Raw genomic sequence first — 25,545 nt, 5'->3', positions numbered from 1 at the left:
TAAAAACTCAATAAGATATATTATTGTATTTGACAGTCTCTACCTAACCACAGGTAATATAGTTGGAGACATCTTGAAACTGTTGCATGCTTTAGGTTTCTCCTGCATGTAAATATCTGAGTCCATCCATCTTCAAAGCCACTCATCATTCAAACACGGTCGCAGGGGGCTGGAGTCAATCACAGCTAACTGGTCGCCAGTCAATCGTAGGGCAGAGATCTCTTTTTAAAAGTACGAAAAATACAAAAAATATGTGCAAAATATGTGCAACATTTTCTTAAAGTAAATGAGTAGAGAAACCTGTGTGTATGTCTTTGTGTGTCAAACTGCTCTAATTAGTTCATCTACATCACCTGTGTGTGTGTGTGTCAAGCAGAAATAAAAGGTTGCCGTGGCGACTGATTCCTCGGTTCCTGCATAGAATCAAAGCTGAGGAGCTCCTTTCATACCACTGCTTCGCAGTCAAAAATCTTTAATTTTGCCACTTCATTTGTTTTACCTGAGTAGCTATGACTAATGAAAATTTGTTTATTAATTTGTTAAGACAGATGAGAACATCTGTGGCACCAGGGCAATGGATTTAACAAAACAGTTAACAGCAGAACCAACGGTTCTGGTCTTTTCATAGGATTTGCAGGGTAACAGAAGGCAGTGAGTGAGGTGCAACCCTCACAAAGAGGGAAGCCTTTAAAGGTGACATACCTGCTACAATGGCACTGGCAGTGAAAAACACAAAGTTGATAGGAACCACCTCGGTGGCGTCAAACATTTTCATTGCCTGATTGAGAAATCTGTCGAGAGAGAGGAGATTGGAGAGCTGCGGTGAACATAATCCCAACATGTATAGCGGCCTATTCCTGTATCATACCCATAGTCTCATTTCCCTCAGTTTGTTTGGTATGTCCATTTTAAACCCACAACATGATAGATTAGACAAAGAAGGAAAACCTTGACTAACTTGATCTGGAAGGCACAGGAAGCGATCATGATGACGAGCATGACGTAGAAGATGGGGTAGATGAACTGCAGCTGGCCTTTTATTGACTCTGTGATCATCCCTGAGACGGCTTTGACTGAGATGACTGTCAGAGAGGCTGCAGCAACAGATAAGCAACAGATCACTTCAGCATTGTGCCACAATGGACTCATGCTGATTTATAGCGGTTTTCTTTTCTTTTTTTTCTCCATCATGCTCTGCTCAGCTCTAGACAAAAGCGATGGGCAGAGCGCGATTCTGTGTTTCGGTAGCCAGGCAACAACAGCAAACTGCCAAAAAACAGCTTAATCCAGAACCTCTGGCATCATTGAGACAGCTTTGATGTGTTCATACCGAGCAGGGCCACCAGCAGCATCACCACAACGATGTGCTTCACATTCCTCTTCTTGTACACGTAGAGCAGGATGCAAAATAAGAGCACCTCTAGGGACTGTGGAAAGGGGATGTACAAATCATTAATCACATGAACTTAAGTTACTTTTACTGACTATCTAGTCTGTGTAACATAGCGCTGCAGTCAGTGTGAAACTATAATTGAATCAGAAAAAATGAAATGAGTTGCCCCGTTTTTAGCATTCTGCTCTATTGGATGGAGAATAAATAAGGAGTAAAAGGTAAAATGGAGATGAAGGAAAAAAAGGTCAACCAGGACTTTAAAGACCCCTGTGGCTGTCTTATTTCCCTCTTCTGCATGGAGAATTTAGGCCAGCACACGCTGTGAATGACGCTGTTTTCACATGAAATCATTTGACAATAGCATGACCACTGAGACCAGCCAGAAGACAGCATTGGATATTTCCCTCTCCTGACTAATGGCCATCCCACGGTTCATCCCGTGCAGTACAGGTCTCCCCTCTGAAAGACTGATGTGAATTCCTGACGCACTGCCAGAAGTGGTGCTGTTCATGCCACGGCTTTTCTTTTGTTAATGGAGAATCAGATGGATTTGACCTTATGCTGCCAAAATGTTCCTTTTAATAACCATCTAGGAGACATTAACATTTTTATGCTGAGCAGGTTGAGAAAAAAGCACTTTGCGTTGCTTTGAAGCCATCTCTTCGGTTATATCAAAGTCTGTGCCGTCCCTTCACGCAGGGGACATTTGGAGTAGGACAGCAAATGGTTTTGTGTTAATGCACAGGAGAGATCAGTATTTAGTTTAAATGCTGAGTGGATCAACAGAAAGAATTACTGGACTGACTCCCCAGGACCATACAAACCTATGGATATGACTGGACTCTGTAAAGGTTACATACAAGGTAAAGCACAAAGAACCAGCTGACGATGTAGTACTGGATCAGATGGGCTGTGATGTGTGTGGTGGTGTGGGGGGCAAAGGTCACCAGGACGTAGGTCCCTGTTATCGCCAGGGTTCCACCTGTGGGGAGAGGGAGATTGTCGTCAAATGGTTTTGTCTCAGAGCTACTGCAGTTACAAATAAACTCTGATAACTGAATGAAGATGATTTAAGGAGACACTGCAACATTTCAAATGCTTCCTGTTGTGAATATTTTTTAATCAGAGTGTGTGTATCATCATGTAGCTGCTCAGAGGCCAATTGTATATGGTGAAAATTATTATATATGACTGCAAGTTCTTATTATTATTATACAGAGCATTTAAAGATCATTCATCAATTGATTACATGGCTGTCAATTAATTTGATTCATTTATTTATTATTTTATGTCATGCTATATTATACAAATCATTCATCTTTTACATCTTTGGTAATAATCCATAGAGTTAAATGTTTACAATATATGTCGCCCAGCAATCACAGGACTACAGCCAAGATCCTGTTGATGGTTTTGTGCTACTGATGGACATTTCTAATCCAGCATTGTGATAATGTGCCATTGAGCAGCACTCCACAGTTTGTTATGACAAACAAAAGCTTCTCATTGAACAATATGACACAATGTGTGTTGAATACATGACTTTATTCCCCGACCGGCAGAAGCAGACGTTTTAACAGCATGTTTCTATGTTTGAGCTCCCAGTGGATTTCACACTGAGATAAGCCACACAGATATGTCTCGTCTCTAAGATGTCACTTCCGAGTACGTCCTCAGCCGGAGCGTCTGCTTACCAAGAACGTCAGAGACGCGCACCGTCTCCTTGAGGAAAATCACAGATATGACAGCGCTGGCTGGGAAGAGAAAAATATATGCCTGTTAGTTAAACAATGAATTAAAGACTATATGATACATCTAGATACTAAATAATTTCAATTAGAGATAGATTTCTAAAACATAATTGTTTTTTTTGGTAGCGTATATTCTCGATTGATTTTTATCAAGCATTCTTTACTGATGATTGACTCGATAAAAAAAATAGCGATTGAAGCCCGAGCGTTGCAAACATGCTCACTCTATACTTGGTAATACATTTATGTAATGATATATTACAATGTATATTAATATATAATGTACATTATACATTATTATATTATTATATGTACAAACATAATATATAAACATGCAGTAACACAGAGCCCTGACACACACGAGTACACAAGTATGTTTGAAAGTGTATTTACATAAATTGATATGCCATGTCCATGTCAATCAGCGTATCCAATGTGTCAGCGTGCTCAGATAAATGGAACTTGTTAGGAATTCATAAGCATCAAACCACGATGGGCGGCTATTCCTTGCCACACTTGCCGAAAAGCCATTCGTCAATATCACACATGGCGACGCTGGAGAGCAACTAGGGTCACCTTGCCCAGATTAATCTTGTTAATGTTTCGGAGGGCCGGGGGGGGGTCCGTATACGGGGTTTGACTGTGGCGGAGACGGACGTGCACAGATGGGTGACCACACAAGGACACTCACTGCCCGAGACAGAAAAAACAAGCCGGGGGACAAATTGACAGTGGACAGATTGACAGTGAGGCAGGTGGACGCTGGAGTGACGGCAGCATGTCAGGTCCGTTTACATGGCGCACTGTTGCTGCCATACTGAAGATCTGCAGTTCTTAGGCAGCACCACTGGACCCCACCCCGGTTTTATACTTGCTTCTCTCGTTATGTTGTCACACACTCCGATGGTGCCGATGCTGCACTATAGTGAGAGCACAGTACAGGCTATGCCCCCGTTATAAGGTGATAAGCTACAGAGCATAAACAGCTTACTCTCTGTGTGCTCGACAGACACCTTCTCAATATGGATGTTACTCACTGACTGTAGAGGATTTCAGTTTAATTAGCAAAAGGCTTGTTGATGAACTCGCTGCCCCCCCCCCCCTTCTGCCTAGACAAATACTCTCTCTTCTTTTGCCTTTGCAATATAGTGTGTCTCCATATCTTTACCACCTTACATGCTTGGAATCTTATTATGTCTGGCTTAACTGTCTGTCTGCCTTCTCCTAGCTTTCCCTCTCCCTCCCTCTCCCCAACTGTAAATCATTACCTACCTAAATATATCTATAGCTACCTGGATATATCCCTACTTACACAATTCCATAGAAATGATTACAACAACGGATATATGTTGGAATAGAGACATTTTTCCTTTACACCCACACGTGTGTCTAGTGTCTGTGACTGAAGAAAATCATGCACTGTGTTTGAGACATGGATGTGCACGATCACATTTAGAAAATCCCTCCTCAGTATGCTGATGAAACAGTTAGTTGTTCAGTATTTCATACTACGAGCATGTTCATACATACATTAAGGACCCCTTCTTTGCCTCTGGGCCCAACTGGATCCAACCAGTAACCATGGCAACTCCGTAAGAAGTGAGATTCACACAGCTTGATAAAATGTGATAACCTCTGGGGTCCATACTTTTGTCAGCTCCACTGTGTGTGTGTGTTCGCTGGTGCTCTCTCATTTGTCATAATTGAACCTCCTTGTGGTGAAACACAATTCTTGTTATCATTAACCAGAAACAAGAAAACAGTCAAAGAAAGAACACTGGAACAAACATACAAGTTTGTCCTCACTGTTGATTTGCTACATGACTTCCATATTTAAGTAACGCAGTTATTTTAACCCATTAACCCTTTGTTAGTTGGTAAGTGTTTTAAGATCTAAACCTGAAGAAGTATTTGTTTTAGATATTCTCCTGATAAAGCCAGATATTTATTTTGATTAATAAAAACACATTTCTCTTCCTCCTCTTTCTTTTGACTTGTTAGTTGACGCAGAGGCCGAGGCTCTACTCCATCCAAATAGCTGTCATTCCTAACCAAGAGAGGTGGGCTCCGTGGATGAGGCAGTGGTACTTGCTCGTCTTAGAGTGTCGGTGTGACATGTTTGTAGAGACGGATAATAGCAGCGGCATCATCGCCTCCCCATCCGACATCTGTCCTCCTCTTCCTCGGTTGTCTCATTCATTCCCATTAGTTCCAATGTCTACCCTGGTCTGTACCTCTTCCTCATCTTACTATCCTCCTAAATCATTTGCCCTCATTTTACCCAATCCAGACACCAGCCTCCCTCTTGTTTACTCACCCAAGGCCTACCGCGGAAGCTGTAGAAAACAACATTTCCAAACGCATTTCTCTGTGTGTGTGTGCTCATTTTAGTATAAGATGTGAATCCGCGTGAGGCGAGACGGGTTCCACTTGTTAGCACTGAGGGGGGGCAGACGGTCACAGCAGCAGATATCGTCTTCTCCTTTCCCCACTCCCTTCATTAATTCTCCAAGACACACTCCAGCTGGACATTATTCACGCACACCCCAAAGCCACCCTTGTGTTGAGCAATTGCTGGTTTTCCTAGTGACGATAATGATCGTAAAAGGGAAATGAGCGCAGTAATTGCTAACCTGTGGTTCCAAGGACAGCAACAAGAGGTCACAGATCTACAGACAAAGAGAGGCGCAGGAGACCTTTTTGTTAACACCATTCATCTGTTTGGTGGGACGTGACAGTGGGAAAAACGGATGGTTTTGAAGCGTCTGGGTAATAGCTGTCATTTGTATCCATGACTCAGCGCCACCTCCTCCTCCGGTGAGCGAGCTGCATGGAGCCGCTGCAGCGACCAGGCTGGCTTTTGTTTTGATTGGCAACTGATTCTGAATGGACGTTGCATAAGACAAAAGAATACCCAGCATTCACTGCAGGTTAACAGTTTACATTATGGAGCCCCCGTAGGAACAAACTTATCAATACACAAAATTCCTCCCCCATAAGTAAAGAAGTAAACACTTTTTTCTCTTTGATATAACAGTCCCTCTTACTTACTTACAAAATTACTTTTAACAGATAAACAAAAAAACATTTCCCTGAACTTGGGAAAGAGGGTAGACTGCCTCAATTCCCAGACTTGACCATGGGGTGTATTCTGCCCCACACTTGGAGGTTAGTCTCTACACGACATGTTCAAGCTGCAGTGGATGTTCAGATAATGGCTCAAATCCCTGCAAGGTGTTTCTGCATGTCAACAGTAAGGTGTTTAGGCGCCTGTTGAGTGTTCCGTTTCCATGTGATTTTAGAGCTTGCTTCATCGTCTGCACAAATTTTCCGCTAGGGCCATTTGTGGTGGCATGGTAAAGAGCTGCTTGATGTGCTGGATTGCGTTTACTTCCATGAATGACTGAAACTTAGACACCAGTTGTGGGCCGTTATTGTTAAAGAGTTGCTTGGGCAATCCAAAGCAACTTAAGATAGCACGTAGCTCTTCGATGGTTCTCTCTGATGAAGTACTCTTATGGTGACCTCTGGCCATTTGCTGTGTCTAAGAACTACGACTAAGAACATACATATTGTAACGCGTGGGTGTAAGGGCTCCGGAAGAAGGCAGCGGAACATGCAGTTTGGAATGTACATTTTATTTGCAGAAAGATCGTGCTCCGCTTGAGAGGCATCCTGCTCGCTCGGTCCCCTGCTCGCCGCCTCCCTGCCACTTATATGGGGACACAATTGATCGTTATTTACACCCCAGCTGAGGCTCATTGCCTCCACCAGGCCCCCGTTCCCGGAACCACTCCCCCTCTCTTCCCCCCTGCAGCAGAGCCGAAACCACGCCCGCCACCACACATATACTGTATACTGTACATACATACTTCAGTGGGGCTGCAAAGTCTATGTGGACTGCCAAGGTTACTCTGGAAAGTCCCATGGGTGTGGTGGCGCTAGCTGAGGCATGTTTCTCATCTTTTGACATGCAGAACATGACTTAGCCTTGTCTTCAATAGCTGCGTCTAAGCCTAGCCATTAAAAGCCTAGTCTCTTTCATTTGCTACAGTGCCCTGAATGGAGTTGTTCAAGCACTTGCTTTCTAAGTGTCGGCGGAATGATGACTCGAAAACCCCATAAGAAGCATCCAGCCTGGACTGTGAGCTCTTTCCTCCTCCCTAGATATGGCTTTAGGCTGACTGACAGCTTTCCCCCTCTCCCATGAGTGACAAGTTCCATGACCTCCGTGATCAAGATGGCGCCGCAATCTTTTATCATCAACTGCAAACCCTTGTACTCCCCCCTTGAGTTTGCTTCATTCATCCTGGTCGGTGTTTACGTGCCGCCGCCGGGCAACGTTCAGGAGGCACAGCGGACACTCGCCGAGCAGATACGGCGTGTGGAGCGCAACAACCCGGACTCCTTGCTTATTGTCCTCTGGGACAAAGGAAACCTCAGCCACGAACTTCCGAAGTTCAAACAGTTTATTAAACAACAAGTGGAACAACGAGGCGCTAGAGGATCTTCAGTTGTGTTTGGACTGCACAGACTGGGATGTGTTCAGGACTGCTTCTGACAATCTGGATGACTTCACAGAGGCTGTAACTTCCTACATCGGCTTCTGTGAGGACAGCTGTGTACCATCATGCACCAGGGTGAGTTATAACAACGACAAACCCTGGTTCACAGCAGAACTCAGAAAACTACGACTGCATAAAGATCAGGCAATTATGAGTGGGGACAAAGACTTGTACACAGAGTCAAAATACAGGTTTAGCATGGCGGTGAGAGAAGCTAAATGACTGTACTCTGAGAAACTTCAACAACAGTTCTCAGCAAGTGACTCTGCTTCAGTTTGGAGAGGCTTTAAACACCTCACAAACTACATGCCGAAAAAAAAACATTCCATGAATGACCTCCGCCTGGCAGACGAGCTGAAAGAGTTCTACTGCGGATTTGAAAGACAATGTCCTGACTCCATCTACCACAACTCCACCACCCCTCCCTCCTCCGACCCAACAGTAGCTCACACCTTTGGATTACCCTCCCCTCCCCCACCCCCAACGACCCTCTCTGTTCTGGAGAGGGACGTTAACCAGATCTTTAAAAGACAGAACCCCCGTAAAGCAGGCGGTCTGGACTCAGTCTCGCCCCACACCCTGAAGCATTGTGCTGACCAGCTGTCTCCTGTGTTCACCGCCATCATCATCACCTCCTTGGAGATAAGCCACGTTCCTGCCTGCTTTAAAGCCTCCACCATCCCTGTTCCCAAGAATCCCAGGATCACAGGACTGAATGACTGGCCTGTCGCCCTGACCTCTGTAGTGATGAAGTTCTTTGAACGGCTGGTCCAGCCCCACCTGAAGGCCCTCACCGACCACCCCCTGGACCCACTGCAGTTCGCCTACGGAGCCAACAGGTCTGTAGACGATGCTGTAGACATGGCCCTCCACTTCGTCCTTCAGCATCTGGACTCCCTTTTGCAACCATATGAATTTCCTGGTAGTTTAGTTTGATCTTTTCCAGCCATTTGAGTCCTAGCAAAACTGGCTGACTACCCTTCACAATAGTAGAGTGGTTGCTTTACCTTCTGTTTGTTGAGCTTCACTGTTACAATCACAATTTCTCTCACTGATACAGCCTCACCGGTGTATGTTTTGAGCGTGATCTTTGTTGGTTGTGGTGCGAGGTGATGTAGGTTCTCTCGGTATACAACCTCATACACCGAGGATACAGCTGCTGCCGTGTCCACTTGCATCCATACTGCTTTTCCGTCCAGCAGCGGTGTAACCCAATATCCATGTCCATCATCTGAAAAAAGACAAAACATGCAAAGACCCCCAAAATGTCTGTGCATGTGCCTGATCATATGGTTTGGGAGAATAATGCGCTTTTAAAGTTGCCACTATTTCCTCATAACATCTGTCAGGTTACTAGGCTGTGCAGTCAAAAATGTTGGCACAATCACATCAGATTTGATGCGATTAGCTAATACAAAGTACTCAAAGTTCTGTGTACGAACTCCATTGTTCCGCAGATTCATCAAATAGTCCAATATCTGTTGGAATGCTTCTTCAGCATTATTCTTTGAATCCTTATTCAACTTATTCTTTTTCTTTCGCCGCACCGTTCAACTCCATCACACTTTTAGCTATTAAAACCATTCAATTATTAACATGTTCAGGAGAGGGGTGCTATGCTATAATTTGCTATAATAATATATATAATATATATATATTATTATATATAGCTACAGACACCGTTTGAACTATTTTATAAAACAAACAGCTTGTTGATATTCATTTTACTTTTTTCATAATCACTTTGGTCATCATTTGGTCCTATTCTGATGTTTACATGGGTGTCTATGTAGAGAGCTAGATTGAGGAATTGGAATGTTAGAGTGTAGAGCAGAAAGTCAGAATCCGGTCCTCATGGCCACAATGTTAACTTTTCAGGCATCATTTTGGATCAAAACGATGCCGTGCTTGTCGGACTCATGTGGGTATGGAATCCTACAGTTATTTACTCTTTGCCTGAGGAGCCTGAGAGTGAGACAGGGAGTGAGTCTGCCTCAAGCCCCATGGCTCCAATACAAATCTGCTAACAAAAAACAGAAGGTACACGTTTTGTAAACAGCCGCCAGAGCCGTATTTAAAATCGGACTGACATGTAAACCCCATGGACGCGTATTCAGGTCTTATAGAGGACATTTCAGAACCTTCCTTTCCTTCTCTGCACCCCCCTCCTCCTCCTCAGGTGCTCCGTTGCCGTGGATACTTAGACATACACGCTGAACTCTGTCTCACACAGCTGAACCATAACAGCTGATTAGTGGAGTTACATGATGCAGCTATGCTTTCTGACAACAGACATCTCTCCCTGCCTTACCCTCTCTCTTTTCCTCAGTCGTGCTCTCTAGGTTTCTCTTTTTCTGCCCCCCCAATCCCATCATTTCAAAATAAACCCCCCATGGAGGGAATTCTTACTATAATGTTTGATGAGGCCTATCAATTAATAACTTCTTAGTTTGAATAACGATCATTCTGTCTCCCACCCAACCCTCCCACTCCATCCTTTCAAAATAAAAGCCTCAACGATTATCTATACTTTAACCAAGAAGCTCAGAATGAAGCTGTTTTGTTGTAATAACACCACTAGTACAACTACTACTAATATGAATAGTACTAATAGTAGTACTTCTATAACTCATACTGCCACTACCATTACTAATACTACTAGTATTTCAATTGATATTAATACTAAAAAGATTAGTACTAAAAATACTATCACTACCAGTAGTAGTGTCACTGCAATATTACTACTGATAGTACTACAAACAATTAAACCACTATAACTATCGATAATGCCAATAATAAGACAACTACTACTAATGTTCCTACAAATAATACTATGACTAATAGTATTAGTACTACAGCTGATAACACTAGTACTGCTACTAACACTATTCTAGTTTTCTACTGCTATTGATGCTAAAACTTTACTATTACTTCTTCTACTGCTGCTCGTACCACAATTACAACTATAGCTTACACTACTAATATTACTACAAAAAATATTTTTTTATTCTTCTCAGCTTTTGTCGACTTTCAGTTTCTGCCATTTCTTTGTCTTTAGCAGTTTTTTGAAATTCATACTATGCTTCTGTCATGTATGTATTTCCAGCAATTCTTTGTATTTCATTTAAGCTTTTTTGATCTCTGTATTTTCAACAATGTTTTAAAATGTATTTCCGTATTTATTTGCAATACTTTATACTCCTTTCAGCTTCTCTCATTTGTGTTTTTTCAGCAATTTTCTGAAATTCATTTCAGCTTTTAGCATTCCAACGCATTTTCAGTAGGAAATGCATTTTCTAGTTCCAATCGGTACTGCTATCATCTTACTTTACTCACTGCCCATTTTCATTCAATACTTGCAGAGATGTTTCTCCCGTGGCAAACTTTTCCAGTCCCGCTAGCTTAACTCTCCGCTAGCCACTTCCTCGTTTTCTGCGCGACTTTTAACAGAGAATAATGAACAAAAAACATGAGAATATCCCATTCTCATGGGCAGTTTTGTTGTATATCACACTATATTCTAATCCAACTAGTAGTAGATTGGACATGAATCCATGTAGGACAGGGGTCTCATTTCAAGTTCGGGCCAGATACTGCCGACTTCAACCACTGACGAACGGCCGACGGGGGGTGGCGCAGGCGGTTGGACAGACGGTTCGCTGACGTCGGGACGTACGCACTCCATTTATGCACTCCGTTTACTCTGTGATCTCCTTAAACTGTCTCTGCTCTGCTCACTGAAGCAAAACAATACGTGAACAATAAATATCAGAGCCAAGAGCAGCGAGTGTAGTCAACTACTGCTGCTAACACATCCCGTCAGACCAGGATTATTTATTTATATCCGTTAATGAACTTTTCTCCTCTTGTTACCCTGGTAACCGCTGTCACTACAGACGGTTGCGTCGATTCTTGCTGTGAAAATCTATGCACTTCCGGTTTAGCGGCTACGCTTCGTATTTTCATTTTATGGGAAAAACCACAAAAAGAATTAACGGAGTAAAAAGTTGTTGGTATGGTTTTAACGGTAAAAGGGACGATGATAAGGTACACAACGAAAGTTGACACAAGCGGTATGTAATACAGACAGGCCCGCGAATGCGCGACGACACACGGAGAGTGCATTGTGGGATTTGTAGTATTATGGTGATGCGTGCGATAAACCGGCGGGCCAGCTCTAATAGTAAATAGATTTGATAATGCGGGCCAAAGGTAATTCATTCAGGGGCCATGAGTTTGACACATGTGATGTAGGAGTGTGTATATTTTAATGAAAGACAAAAGAATACCCAGCATTCAGTGCAGTTTAACAGTTTACATTATAGATGCCCTGTAGGAACAAACATCAATACACAACATCTTCTACATACTGATATGGTGTGTAAGGCGGTAGATGAACCTACTAGTTGTAGAAACGCAGTATCTGCCTTGCCAGACCAGATATGTGGCTGTGAGGATGCAAATAGCACTTGAAATAAATAATAAATACAGAACTTGCAGTTCATTTTTTTTTTATTTACGAGGCACTGTACTTTTTTACATTGTTTTTACCAAGAAATGCCAGATATTAAAAACAAAGAACTAGCCAAAACACTGCCTAATTTTTATTATTGAGCAGGTGAAGAAAAAAACTATTTCACAGACTTTTGGAGCTGCATAGTATCTGTTCTATACTAAAGCTCTCTGTTCCCAGGGGAAGCAACCTTTCCTATTTGCATGGAGAATATATATGAGGGGGAAAAAGGTGACACTCACCTATGACAGACACACAGCCCAGGGGGGCTATGAGCGATGCTGGGGCGAAGCCATAGGCGGCAAAGTTCCCCAGCTCCCCAACCCCCATGAGAGCCACGCCGCACCACCAAACCGGTGACGTGTAGTACGGCTTTGAGTCTCGCTGAGAGTGACGGACATGGGCATATTTCTGCCGGGAAGAGAGGAAGCCACAGGCATCAGTCAGAAGTAGCACAGCTAATAACTGCTTAAGACTACATACAGCACCCAAATAACTACAGATTTACAGAGCCATATAAATTACATTATATCTTGATACAGTATTACAGAGACAGTCACATCATTACACCACCTGCTGATTAGGATTTCATCAATTAAGCAAATCAATGAGCTAGTACGCTGTTCAAGGCAAACCCAAACGTATTCCTCATAATTATTTAAAAAGTTATCCTCAAAAGCTCAAAGTGGCTAATAAACAATGTTTTTTCCAGCCCTTATTACAGTTAGATGAAGCTTTTGGTCTGTTTTACAGACCTTGCTGGCGGCTGCGACAAACACACCTGTTTCTGCCCATTGCATTAAAAGGAGGTTTAGCGTGTGCTAAACATCTGTTTAGATGTAGCATTCAGCTAAGTTTATTCTTTTATTGACTATTTCAACGGTTTACACTTTACTTTTACATTACAATAAGCAAACTATTTGGAAAGAAGTCCAGCAGTGCTTAGAGACAAGAGAACTGACTCTTAACAGGTGTCAAGGGCATTCCTACCTGTATGTTGAGGGAAATGCTGATGAGGATATTGCCACATATGGAGATTATGATTCCCAGGAGATAGGTCTGTGGGGAACAAACAGTTAACAGGCACAAGATTACTACTCTTCACACAACAAACACCCCTAAATATTCTGTGTGAGTCTGACACATCTGTCATTTCCACGACAATCACAGAGCCCGTTGCCCCACTGGTGCTCTGCTCAAAAGCACTTGTGTGCTTGTATGTTTGTGTGTGTCAAATGCAGTAAAAAGCAAAACGCACACACAACACACAAACAATCGGCCATCCTCTGAACTCTGAATTTGGCATGCAGGTTGGCGCACACGTTTGGATACACAAAAACTGGTCACACACACTTTTGGGGAATAGATAATGTGAAAAACAGATATTTCCGACGATACCCGTTAGCAGGCCTAAAAGATATGTCATGTGGAGAAACAGGAAAGACCGACCCGTACCACTCAGCCGCTTTTAGCAGCTCATGAACTGGGCCTTGGAGGGACTACAACTTTATACCAGGATGACATTGTCCATATTTCATACCAAGCCATTTACTTTCCAGAGAAGTTGCACATTTGCTGCAGTAGGCAGTTTGAAGAAAATGCTCTGTGGCCCAACAGGAATGGGCGATTTACTGGGCAGTGGAGTGACAACCACACTACCTTGTGAACTTTCCCACAGAAAGAAAGATGCAAATGCACACAGGCGACTCACAAATGCAAACCGGAAGATTCAAATGCGCACTGAGCAATTGAATGTATTTGATTCACAAATGCATTTAAAAATACATTTCGATACAGAAATGAAAAAATTACAATCCATATTTGCTGATCGCACTGCATTTATTTGCAGATTTTCGAATTATATTTGCGGATTGCTTCACATTTGTAGGTGGGTTTTTAAAGACTCGTCTTACCAGTCACATGAGCGCAGCCCCCTCCCCTCCCCACGAGCCTTCCAGCGATACAGCAACGCAACTTGCAAAGCGTCGAGTCAGCAAACACTGGCGTCTGGTAGTGACGACGCGCCGCTTCAAGTGTAAGTAAAACAAGTTGAGTTGGCCTCCGTGATTAACGTTAATTATGTTAGTTATAAATTATTGCTAGTCAAATATGTTACATCATGGATGTACTTTGCGGCATTTTAATACAGGCGTTAGCTAACTGCAACCTTGGATCATAACTTGGATAACCTTAACTTAATCACTATACAATCCTTTTACTAACTTCACACAACATAGCCTCCTGTCATTTGCTTGGAAAGAGTTTGCTTGTTAAAACATGATTAAAATATGAATTTAATATTAAACCGTAATAAGTAAAAAAGACTACTAGATTTTGTTACTGAGTTCAAAGATTATGAAGTAAACCTTTGATTTGATGTTAGATGATTTTAGCCAGTAGAGCTGGTCAAGATCAAGTTGTCATTAACGAGTGAATACATTTTCTTTTTTAAAGATTTTGAAATTGTCTTTTTGGGAGCAGTTAACATATGTCTTTTTGGGAGCAGTTAACATATTTTTTTCATGTTTATATATTTATGCATCTATCCTCCACGAATCACTGAGGCGGACATCCTTCACAGATTGCATGATGGACTGGAACACATCTTAGACACAGTTAGAATGCTCACGGGATTTAGTTTTATTAAGTGCTCAAGACATGACAGTGAATGTAGGAGAACATCTATTGTCAGTATTTGTTTACTCAACGCTTACTATGTACTATATATATATATATATATATATGTACTCCTGAAATGTTTGTAACATGTAATGTAACAAGTAATGACCAAGAGCATGCAAGTTTGCCTTGTTTTTACCCATGCACAGTTTGTACAAAACAATTAAAAAACAAAACAATGTAGCTTTACTGTGGTTCAAGGAAGTGGTCATTTGTATGGGTTAACTGTATTGGTATTGAACACTTGAATTAAATAATCAAAGAACTTCAGAAACTATACTAGGGCATATGTGAATAAGAATTGAAGTGCAACACTTCAATTTGAAGAAACAGGTGAGTTGAGGTTACGATTTCACTCCGCCATATGAGCCAGTGACCGTAGTGTGAAGTCAGTGAGCACACTCAGACGAGAGCACCTGCGCTCCAGGCGTGGAGTTAAGGTCTAAACAATAAAACCTCACAAACGAGTAGGGAGAGGACCAGCCTGCCGCCATACAAACGTTGTGCAGCGACACTTTACCCGACAAAAGGGCTTTAGAAGCCGCCATACCCCTGGTAGAATGGGCCCAGACAGCCAAAGGTGGGGGCTGACTGGCCGATTCGTAGGCAAGTGAGATGGCCTCAACCACCCACTTGCTCATCCTTTGCTTAGACACCGGGCCCCCAGTATTGGGTCCGAAACACACAAACAACTGTTCGGAAAGTCTACACAGGGCGGTCCTGCGGACGTAGGAGTCTAAGGCCCTAACTGGGCAGAGGAGTTTGAGCTTCGCTTGGTCCGATGTCAGGAACGGAGGAGGACAGAACGCCTGCAGCACAATAGGCCCGACCGTGGTGGGCGGAGCCTTAGGAATATAGCCGGAGGAAGGAAGTAAAAACGCCTTCACCGTGCCAGGTGCAAACTCCAAACACGAGGGGGCCACCGAGAGGGCTTGCATATCTCCAATTCTCTTGAGGGAAGAAATAGCAAGCAGGAAGAGGATCTTAAGAGCCACGTACTTCACTGCGACCTCTGCGATGGGCTCGAATGGAGCACCGGAGAGACCTTCTAGTACGACGGCCAGGTCCCAGGACGGTACTCTCGTGCTGGCTGCTGGCCTCAGGGTGCCACGGAGGAAGCGGGATACCAGTGGGTGTCTGGCCCATCTAGTGGGGCATGAGTTGCCGACAGGGCCGCCACATATATTTTGATAGTAGACCGGGATAAACCTGTGGAGAATCGTTCCTGCAGGAACTCCAGTACTGAACCGATCATGCAGTTAACTGGGTCTAGCTAACGTTCCCCACACCAAGTGGCAAAGAGCCTCACCCTACCGGCATACGCTTTCCTTGTAGCGGGGGCTCTGGAGTGGAAGATGGTCTCCACGAACTCGGTCGAGAGACCGGATTCTAAGAGGCGGGCCCCCTCAGGGGCCACGCCTATAGTTTCCATAGCTCCGGGCGGGGGTGAACGATGGAGACCAACGCCTGTGACAGTAAGTCCGCCCTGATGGGAATCTCCGAGGGAGGATCTGTGCGGAGTAGCCAAATTTGATCGTTTGAATTTGAACGATTCCGATTCCGATTCCTGGTTTCGATTCCGGTTCCCAGCGATTCTCGATTCCGATTCTTTTAAGAGGCAGGCAAAAAAGTTTAAGTTTAAGATATTATGAATGAGCTAGCTAACCAAGGGTCTTTCCTTCTCCATCAATGTTAATTCTATGAACTTTTTATTAACTTTACTATGAATTTCTAACAGGGCTGTTTTCAACTACAATATAAATATCAAACTTGACTATTGTATAAACATTATAAATTATGAATATATTTTAACGGGTACACTTTCCTCAAGAGAGCTTTATTTTTGAAACCTCACAAAAACATTTACACATGAGTGTATGATACTGCAGGTCCTTAAACGTTACCTTGCTCCCACTTATGGGAAATAGGGAATGGAGGGAAAATTGCCCATATTTCGGGATGTACCAGGTAATACGGGACTGTTGGCCATCCTAAGCACACATTTACTTCCACTCCATGACCTCAGAGCAGAGATGCTCACAAGTCCCAAAGTCCGAGTCGAGTCTGAAGTCTTTCGTAGACGAGTCTCAAGTCGAGTCTGAAGTCACCGTGTGTGCGACTCGAGTCGCACTCGAGTCTGAGTCTCAAACTCTCTTATCATTGTCCCTTTTACCGTAAAAAGCCATACCAACAACTTTTTACTCCTCCTTTACTCTTTACTTCAGTCGACGGGGAGAGAGGGGCATCAAGGAGGAAGGACTTGTCCTTCAGCAGCTCCGCCTGATACGCCTGGACAAGCGCCATCGTATGCAGGCAGGAAGCCGCCTGCCCTGCCGCCGAATAAGCTTTGCCCACCAGCGCCGAGGTGGTCCTCAGGGGCTTGGTGGGCAACACCGGTGTCCTAAACGACACGGCCGCGGGGGATAAGTGGCCCGCCAGGGCCCCCTCCGCGACCGGCATTCTCACATAGCCATGTCGTTTAGCCTGCATCTAAGTCCTCCCTGCCTACCTGCACCAGCCCTAGTGACACGTAGACATATACAACTTGCCTGGGTTTAATTCTCTACACCACTATCCGGTGGTATCTTGTCACTCCTGGTTCTTGAGCATTCTCATGATATCACAGGCGATGCACTGCTTAGTGCAGGGGCATTTGTTTGGATTCTGTGTAAGTCACTGTCTCTCTGTCCTCTGAGCTTGTTAGTGACTGCAGCTGCTCCGTTGTCATGGTTACTCGCAGACGCGCGCTGCTCTGTCTGTGACTCACAGCTGATCCATATTAGCTGATTAGTGCAGTCTGACAGGACCTGGAGGTATTCAGGTCTTGCAAAGGACATTTCAGAACCTCCTTTCCTTGTCTCCACCCTCTCTCTTCCTCCCCAGCTGCTCCGTTGCCGTGGATACTTACACAAGCACGCTGAACTCTCACACAGCTAAAGCATAACAGCTGATTAGTAGAGTCACATGATGCAGCAATGCTTTCTGTCAACAGACATCTATCCTTTCCTTACCCTCTTCCTCCCTCCCTCTTTTTCTCCCATCCAAACCCATCATTTCAAAACAAACCCCCCATGGAAGGAATTCTTACTGTAATGTTTGAGGCCTATTAATAACTTCTTAGTTTGAATAACTTCTTAGTTTGAATAACCAATACTGTCTCTCAACCCCCCTCACCCAATACCATCATTTCAAAATAAAAGCTGCAATGATTATCTGTAATTTAACCATGGAGCTCAGGATAAAGCCGTTTCGTTGAATACTTATTGCTCTTTGAAATGGTACTACAACCACTACTAATATTGCTAGTACTTTTATTATTTCAACTGGTACTAATACTAAAATTAGTACCAGTTTTACTAATACTACTACTAGTATTTCAGCCCCCATGGAGGAAATTCTTACTGTAATGTTTGATGAGGTCTATCAATTGATAACTTCTTAGTTTGAATGACAAACATTCTGTACCCCCTCACCCAATTCCATTATTTCAAAATAAAAGGCTTGATTCTTATCTGTACATTAACCTTGAAGCACAGAATGAAGCTGTTTTGTTAAAATACGTATTGCTCTTTCAAATACTAGTACAACTAGTAGTCTTCTACAACTGATAACGCTTCTACCATTACTAATACTCCTAATAGTATTCCAACTGCTATTAATAATAATACAAAATACTCGTACTACTACTACTAATACTACTAGTAGTAGTACTAAAATACTATCACTACCAGAAATAGTGACACTGCAACTGATTTGACGATTCTTACTACTTTAAAATGTACTATTAGTTTATTCTGCTTATAATAATTGTACTACTGGTAGTACTACTACCAATAAAACTACTTTTTACTCTCAATACTATTTCTATTGCTATTAATACTATGACTAATAGTAGTACTACAGCTGATTATACTAGCAGAGATGCCTCAACAGGGCTGGCAAACCAGGCAATTGCCTAGGGTCCCCAGCTAAAAGGCTTCTCGAGGGACGGCTGGCGTCAATGACAAAATAATGGAACTGCTCTAGACGCTGCAACGAAATATCATGATTATGGGGGGCCTAGAAACTAGAATACTAGTACTACTAATAACACAATTACTTTTGCTTTTTATACTGCTATTAAACTAAAATGTACTTCTGCTACTACCACTAGTACGACAATTACAACAAAAATTACATTTTTGAATTCTGAGATTAATATGAGCTTCTCCCATTTGTGTTTTTTTCCAAATCTCTAAAATTCATTTCAGCTTTTCCTATTTCTATTGTTTCAACAATGTTTACAATTAATTAAATTTATATATATATATATATATATATATTAGGGGTGTCAAATGATTAAAAATTTTAATCAAATTAATCAGAATTTTCAGTGGATTAATCATGATTAATCACACCTGAATCCTAACCATTTTTTCTTTCTGAAATGCATACTAAAGATAAATAACAGGACACAGATATTATTATTTTTTACATAAATATATGTTATTGATATTTGATTTTTTAATTCATTCCAGAAAATAATCAAATCAATGTTATTTGATAAGTTACAGACTGATTTCCCTGCATGGCTCTAGAAGGGTCTCGAGCCTCTGCAGTTTATCCCACTCTGCTGCGAGTTTGTGCTCCTGCGATGACCAGACATGACCAGACATGTCAACCCTCCCGATGTTTCAAAGCCCCCCCCGAAAATCTCCCGGACCGACCTTTCTCCCGATTTCCACCCGAACAACAATATTGCTGCACCACCCGTCACTGGGCGCGCCGTTTCAGACCGAACAATAATAAAGGTTACACCTTGAAGTCGAGCGCGGCGATTAGAACGACTGGCGCTGCAAAGAAATCCGCTACCACCCCCATTTCAGTGTGAAATATTCCCATACCTGGGAGGATTTAGATCGCATTGGTTTCTCTTCCTCCGCATGTTTCAGAACAGCGCTGCTCTTGCTCTGCTGGGCGGAGCTTTTCTTCTTCTCTGTTCTGCTGCGCGAGAACGGGGGGGGGGGGGGGGGGGGGGGGGGGTAGCGGGTCTCTGGCGCAAACAACTTGCTGAACCTGACGGCCTGACATATGCCTGCAGGTGGCAGTAATGTGTTGTATAGGATGAAGTGCATTCCCTAGAAGAAGAGGTTCTTTCCGGACCTGAATAATTTGTCACACTGCGCATGCGTGAAATGCGTCAAAAAAATTGACGTAATTAACAACAAACAGCTAATTAACGCCGTTAACGCGCTATTTTTGACAGCCCTAATATATATATATTATTTTGTGTGAACATTGGTTTGGAAAAGCTGCCCGTAGACAAATTGAAATGTCAGCAGTAGCAGCTGTTCATTGTTCAAGTTAGGGGCACCTGGCTGACGGACTTCCCGGGTTTTTAACCCACCTGAACTTTGAGTAAAGCTACCTGTCTCTTTCATCGGTCCCTGAGTCGTGATTCTGGGTTCCAACTTGCATCAGTACCAGTAACCATTACAGAAAACCACAGTTTCTCCGCCTTTCCTGCTTATTAAACAGTGTTTTCAACCTAGCACTATGGCCATGTTTGTGTAGACAACTCTAAACGGGAAAACATAATTGGTGGGACAAAAGGAGAAACCGATCTAGGATACTTTTCCCTCAAAATGATTGCCAGAAGGAAATTTAATTCTAGGCCATAAACCCACAGGTAGCTGTGGGTGGACAAAGTTTATAAAGAAATGAAAGCGTGCAGTGGGGGTGGAATATGAATGAGGAAAACCTATAGAAAGAAACTCAATAACTGTAGCAGAAGTAACAGCAGCCAAGTATTTATCTCTTGAAAGAGCATTATGAGAGAGGCTGGAGGGGGAGGACGCAAGATGGGAACTAAAACAAAAGACTAGGAGGTGGAGAAGGTGCTAAATGAAAGGGAGGAAGAAAAAGAGAAAAAACAGGACAGTAATGCTAGGAATAAAACTAGAAAGGCACATTCTGTTGTAACGTTTGATTCAATGTATACAGCTTGTAATTTGACAACGATGCGTAAGATGTTGCAAAAGGCAAAAATAAGCTATGAGGTATGCAGGCAATTTGCATTTATGACATTTCATAGAATCTTTGCCAAAACAGGATTAAACCCTTTCAGCTGTCTGCCCACGTAGTAGAGGCTGACTTAGGGACAGTTTACTCAGATAAGATAGGCAGTGGCTTACTATCAATCTCTACCTGATAACTGAAGGAATGGAGTCCAATTGAACTTGTCAATGTCAAAATCCAACCGCTAAACAGGGTTAAGAGTTAGTATGGAGCTCTGTCAGACGACATAATGAGAGAATAGGAAACATGTTTTTGCACCCCAAGGTGAAGCAGCTGTCATTAGAGCAAAGACAAAAGCACATTCTCTTAGGTAGCAAAAGAGCCTTCTGCTCTCTCCGTTAGCCTCAGAAGTTACAGAAAGCAAACAAAGGATTGCCAGACAAATCCATGGTGGTAAAGTTTCCCAGAACACAATTTCATTACCCTCTCTTTTATAGAGGCAGGTCTCGTCCTCAGATGGGCTTTATCACAGGGGAAAGTAGGACTTTGAAACAGAAGTGTTATAATAATATATACTGGAGACCCACCAAGATCAACCACTGCGCCGTGGCTACAAATTATATTTAATTACCTATCAATAACGATACAAAAGTAATTAATTCATTACCCTTGAAAGTCTAATAGTCTACATCCATGTGTATCCAATAAGTAGCATACTTATATCCTAAAGAAAATGACAATGTTAATGGGCAATTGTTTAGCAGGTAATGTTAACCATGTTCAACATTTTAGTTTGCCGTCTTATGTTTACATTTCTTGATCTGGGGGCTACTGCTTGAAACCAGGATAAGGGATTAAACCGGGATATTCAAGTTGGCAGGTTGAATTAAACCCAGCCAAGTAACCATGGAGTTGTATACTTTGCAGCTAGCCGGCTTCATAGCAGGCTAACTGCCAGGCTAAGGTTAATCTCTTAGTCTCATGTGTTAAATCAGCTGCCGCTCTAATCTGAAGATAAAAGTGTTTAATTGTTGAGGACGATATATAAAGTTCCATTCACCTTCACAGTTTCTTACTGCACCCTGGCATTGCCCATTTCAGAACATTTTCTGTTCTTTCAGATGTGAGATGCTGTTTCGTGACAGATCAGACCCATAGTGCGAAGCCATGCTCTCACCATCCCACAGATCCCACAGATGGTCTGTATGGCACTGTGCTTTTTTGCAAATGTTCATGGCGTGTTTATATGGCGTGGGACTCTAAATAAAGGCACTATTTGCCGTACTGTTAGAAGTGAGTTTGGCACTAAAGCCCTTGGCACATAATAATAATAATTGTAGATATGGACGCTATTGCTCCTCTGGAGAGAGGAATGGCAATGAGAAGGAAGTTTGCTCCTTGGTATAACCCTCAAACCCGGAAATGCAAACTGTGCAGAAACTTGAACGGTTATGGCGTTCCACCAAATCAGAAGGATCTAGGCTAGTTTGACGAGTCCTCTCTACGAGAGATTCGTTAATTTTCTCGTGGCCGCGCATCAGGACTGTTGCATAGGCTCAGTCAAGGAAACAGAAATAATTGTTGATTTCCCGACTGGGATTTTGGGTGCTAGTCTTTCGATCACTTTTCACGTGACCTGCATTGGTTTAGTAGAGGAAAGAATTATCTCATTTCCTTTCACATGACCACTGCTTTAGAAAGACGTGAATGATATTCGTTCACAACTGATACTGGTTTTGTTATTTTCTAGTCGGCGAGTGTCCGCTGTGCCTCCTGCACGTCGCACAGCGGCGGCATATAAACACCAAACAGGTTGAATAAAGCGAACTCACAGGGGGGTAAAAGGGTTTACAGTTAAGGATAAAAAAATCCAGATCAGGAGAACAGTGTTGTAGGACCACTGTTACGCCCTTGCACCAGTTGATGTAGAAGCAGATTCCTCCACCCTCCCTGTCTTACCAGAGAGCTCTGTGTCGCGGTCCGCTCTGAGCAGCTGGAAGCCGGCCAGCTGGAGCGCGGAGTCTCCTGATCTGAAATTTGTTATCATTAACTGCAAACCCTTCTACTCCCCCCGTGAGTTTGCTTAATTCATCCTGGTCGGTGTTTGTTTACATGCCACCTGCGGGCAACGTGCAGGAGAAACGCTCGCCGAACAGATAAGGCGTGTGGAGCGGACCAACCCGGACTCCTTGGTTTTTGTCCTTGGGGACTTTAACAAAGGAAACCTCAGCCATGAACTTCCTAAGTACAGTTTAATAAATGCCCTACATGAGAATATAAGTGTTTGCATTGGACGTATTTGGGCCAGGGAATTGGCTATTAGGCCATGGCAGAGATGCTCACAAGTCTCTGAGCTAGAGTCCGAGTCGAAAAAGAAAACTAAGTCAGTCTCTGTTATGTCAAAGGTCTGCTACTAGATAGCCAGTTTACCACCTCTATAGATTATGCTCAGAAAACAGTATTTCTCGTACTGTCGTTTGTTTGTTTCCTGTTTTATTTTGTAGTTTCCTGCCTCTTGTGTCTCTGGGTCAGCTTCACATCCTGTTATTGTTTCCAAGCTACACGGAACCTTGGAAAGTCTTCTGTGAAAGTCTTCTGTGGTATTCACGTCTCCGTAGCGGTATACTATATAACTATACTATAACTGGGCTTGGCTGTGTACTTGTAAACATACACATCTGTAACGTGTAAGCGCAAGAGCTTTGCCCGGATGCAGTATGAGGCAAAGTATCTACAGCAGCAGAGACACATACTGGCTGATAAAACCACGGCTACCGGCTCCAATACTCTAAGTACGCGAATGTTCAAATGAAGCACACCTGAAACCATAACCATTTATTTTACTTGTGATGCCCACTCAATACAGGAACGAATGTTCGCAGACAATTTCCCTTTTTTGTTTTGGTGTAGCTAATGCATTAGGTTCCCTCTCAGGGAACTCAAGCTGCGTAAAAACGCTGTGGGAACGCCCCTGTGTGACCGCGTCATAAAGCAGGTGTGAAATCTAACCAATAGCGAGCTGGTACGTCATAGGCGGGCGACGCCAGGACCAGGACGCTATAAAGGGACCCGAAAGGCAGGACCATTCATCTCTGTGCCTTCATCGTGTGTTTTACTAGTAGTAATGGCTGAGCGCTTGTCGTGGCGCTCCAGTCTCTCTCGCCGAGCCCTCTTCGCCGAAGAGGTCCCTGCGGCTCCAGTCCGGGTCGTGCTGAGGCCGAGCGCCGGATGTCTTCATGGGGGTCGCAAGTTGATCTCAGAGGATTCCGGGACGGTTGAGGCTTTTCCCGGCCTTTCACCGCGGGACCCAGGCGCTCGTTTCCGGCGTTTGAGGCATGCGTGGCGGCTTCATCCACCCCGGACGAGACGCCGCTCTCACGATCCTCCAGCTCCGAGGAGCTGGACGTGGTGAGCGTAGAGGCAGCGGAGGCTGACTTCGAGGCACTCCATTCCCCCGCTTCCGCTCAAGAACTGCTGGAGGTCCTCACCCGTGCCGCTGACAGACTTCACATCAGCTGGCCGGCGGATAGGCAGCAGCCTACAACAACCGGTAAGCTGCAAGAACGGTTTCTGGGGTCAGGGTGCTCCCTTCCCTCCGGTACTCTCCGGGAGTCCGAGGGACCGGTGCCCTTGAGAGGCGTTTTGGGAGAGTGGCGAGCCCTCCCCTATGTATCTCACTGGGCCCTGCTTACAATCAACGGAGACTACGCCACCCAGTTGAGGTGGCGGCCGCCTCGATTTTGCGGGGTACTACCCACTTTGGTAGACCCTAGCAGGCTTTGATATCAGAGCGAGAAGTACAGACCCTGCTGTGGAAGGGAGCCTCAGAACGAGTTCTTCCTCCAGACAGAGTCGGGCTATTACAGCCACTACCTCATCGTTCCACAGTACTGGGAGTTCCAGAGGTTCGCTTTTGGGGACAAAGGTTACCACTACAAGGTTCTTCCATTCGGCCTTGTCCTCTCACCCCATATGTTTACCAAATGCGTTCATGCTACTCTGGCGCCAGTGCGTCTCCAGGGCATCCGCATAGTGAACTACACAAACGACGGGTTGATTTTAGCGCCATACGAGCGGCTGGCGGCCCAACACCGAGAGGTTGCGCCTTCCCACATCACCCGTCTGGGGCTGAGACTCAACGCCAGGAAAAGCGTGCTGTCCCCAGTGTATTGGACCACCTTCCTGGGCGTTATTTGGGATTCGACCACGATGCGGGCACATCCGTCTCCCGCTTGAGTAGTTTCGACCCTCCCTGCAGTCAGGCTAGGCCAGTCACCCACTGCGAAACAGTTTGAGACTGCTAGGTCTCCTGGCAGCGGCATCCTACGTGATCCTTTGCTGCCTGTTACACATGAGACCGTTGCAGTGGTGGCTCAGGGCCACGGGGTTCTCCCCGAGGGGAAACCAGCGCCGTCTGATCGAGGTCACTCGGTGTTGCCTGCGGGCTCTGGCCCAGGGGGCAGACACCCTGTCGAGACAGGGGCCAAGGCCCAGGGACTGGAGACTCCATCCCGTTGTGGTGGAACTCCTTCGGTGACTCCTTCGGTCGTGCCGAGGTGGACCTTTTTACCTCCTAAGAGACTTTGTCCTCTGCGGTTCTCCCTGGTTGCTCTGCTCCCAGGGGTTCTGGAGAGGGTCCGTCAGGAT

The 25,545-nt window shown here is 44.0% G+C and overlaps 1 protein-coding gene across 3 annotated transcripts in view; it reads right to left on the bottom strand.

The window, feature by feature from the left end:
* LOC119197510 (NIPA-like protein 2) overlaps positions 1-25,545 on the bottom strand; it is a 41,437-nt gene that overhangs the window by 3,006 nt on the left and 12,886 nt on the right. The window contains exons 2-9 of one of the 3 annotated variants that reach the window (XM_062565576.1): positions 13,213-13,281; positions 12,465-12,633; positions 8,776-8,940; positions 3,088-3,147; positions 2,254-2,375; positions 1,331-1,427; positions 959-1,094; positions 703-791 (exon numbers count right to left, since the gene is read on the bottom strand). In XM_062565576.1, the coding sequence (XP_062421560.1) occupies positions 703-791; positions 959-1,094; positions 1,331-1,427; positions 2,254-2,375; positions 3,088-3,147; positions 8,776-8,940; positions 12,465-12,633; positions 13,213-13,281 (907 nt within the window). Of the gene's footprint in view, positions 1-702; positions 792-958; positions 1,095-1,330; positions 1,428-2,253; positions 2,376-3,087; positions 3,148-8,775; positions 8,941-12,112; positions 12,158-12,464; positions 12,634-13,212; positions 13,282-25,545 lie in introns of all 3 variants that reach the window. The other 2 variants (XM_037453880.2, XM_037453881.2) reach the window with 2 other exon arrangements.

The sequence above is a fragment of the Pungitius pungitius genome, chromosome 11 (assembly GCF_949316345.1).
Source record: "Pungitius pungitius chromosome 11, fPunPun2.1, whole genome shotgun sequence".
Taxonomy (NCBI): domain Eukaryota; kingdom Metazoa; phylum Chordata; class Actinopteri; order Perciformes; family Gasterosteidae; genus Pungitius; species Pungitius pungitius.
Note: the sequence above shows the minus strand (reverse complement) of the source record. Positions and strands in the feature narration are given on the sequence as shown.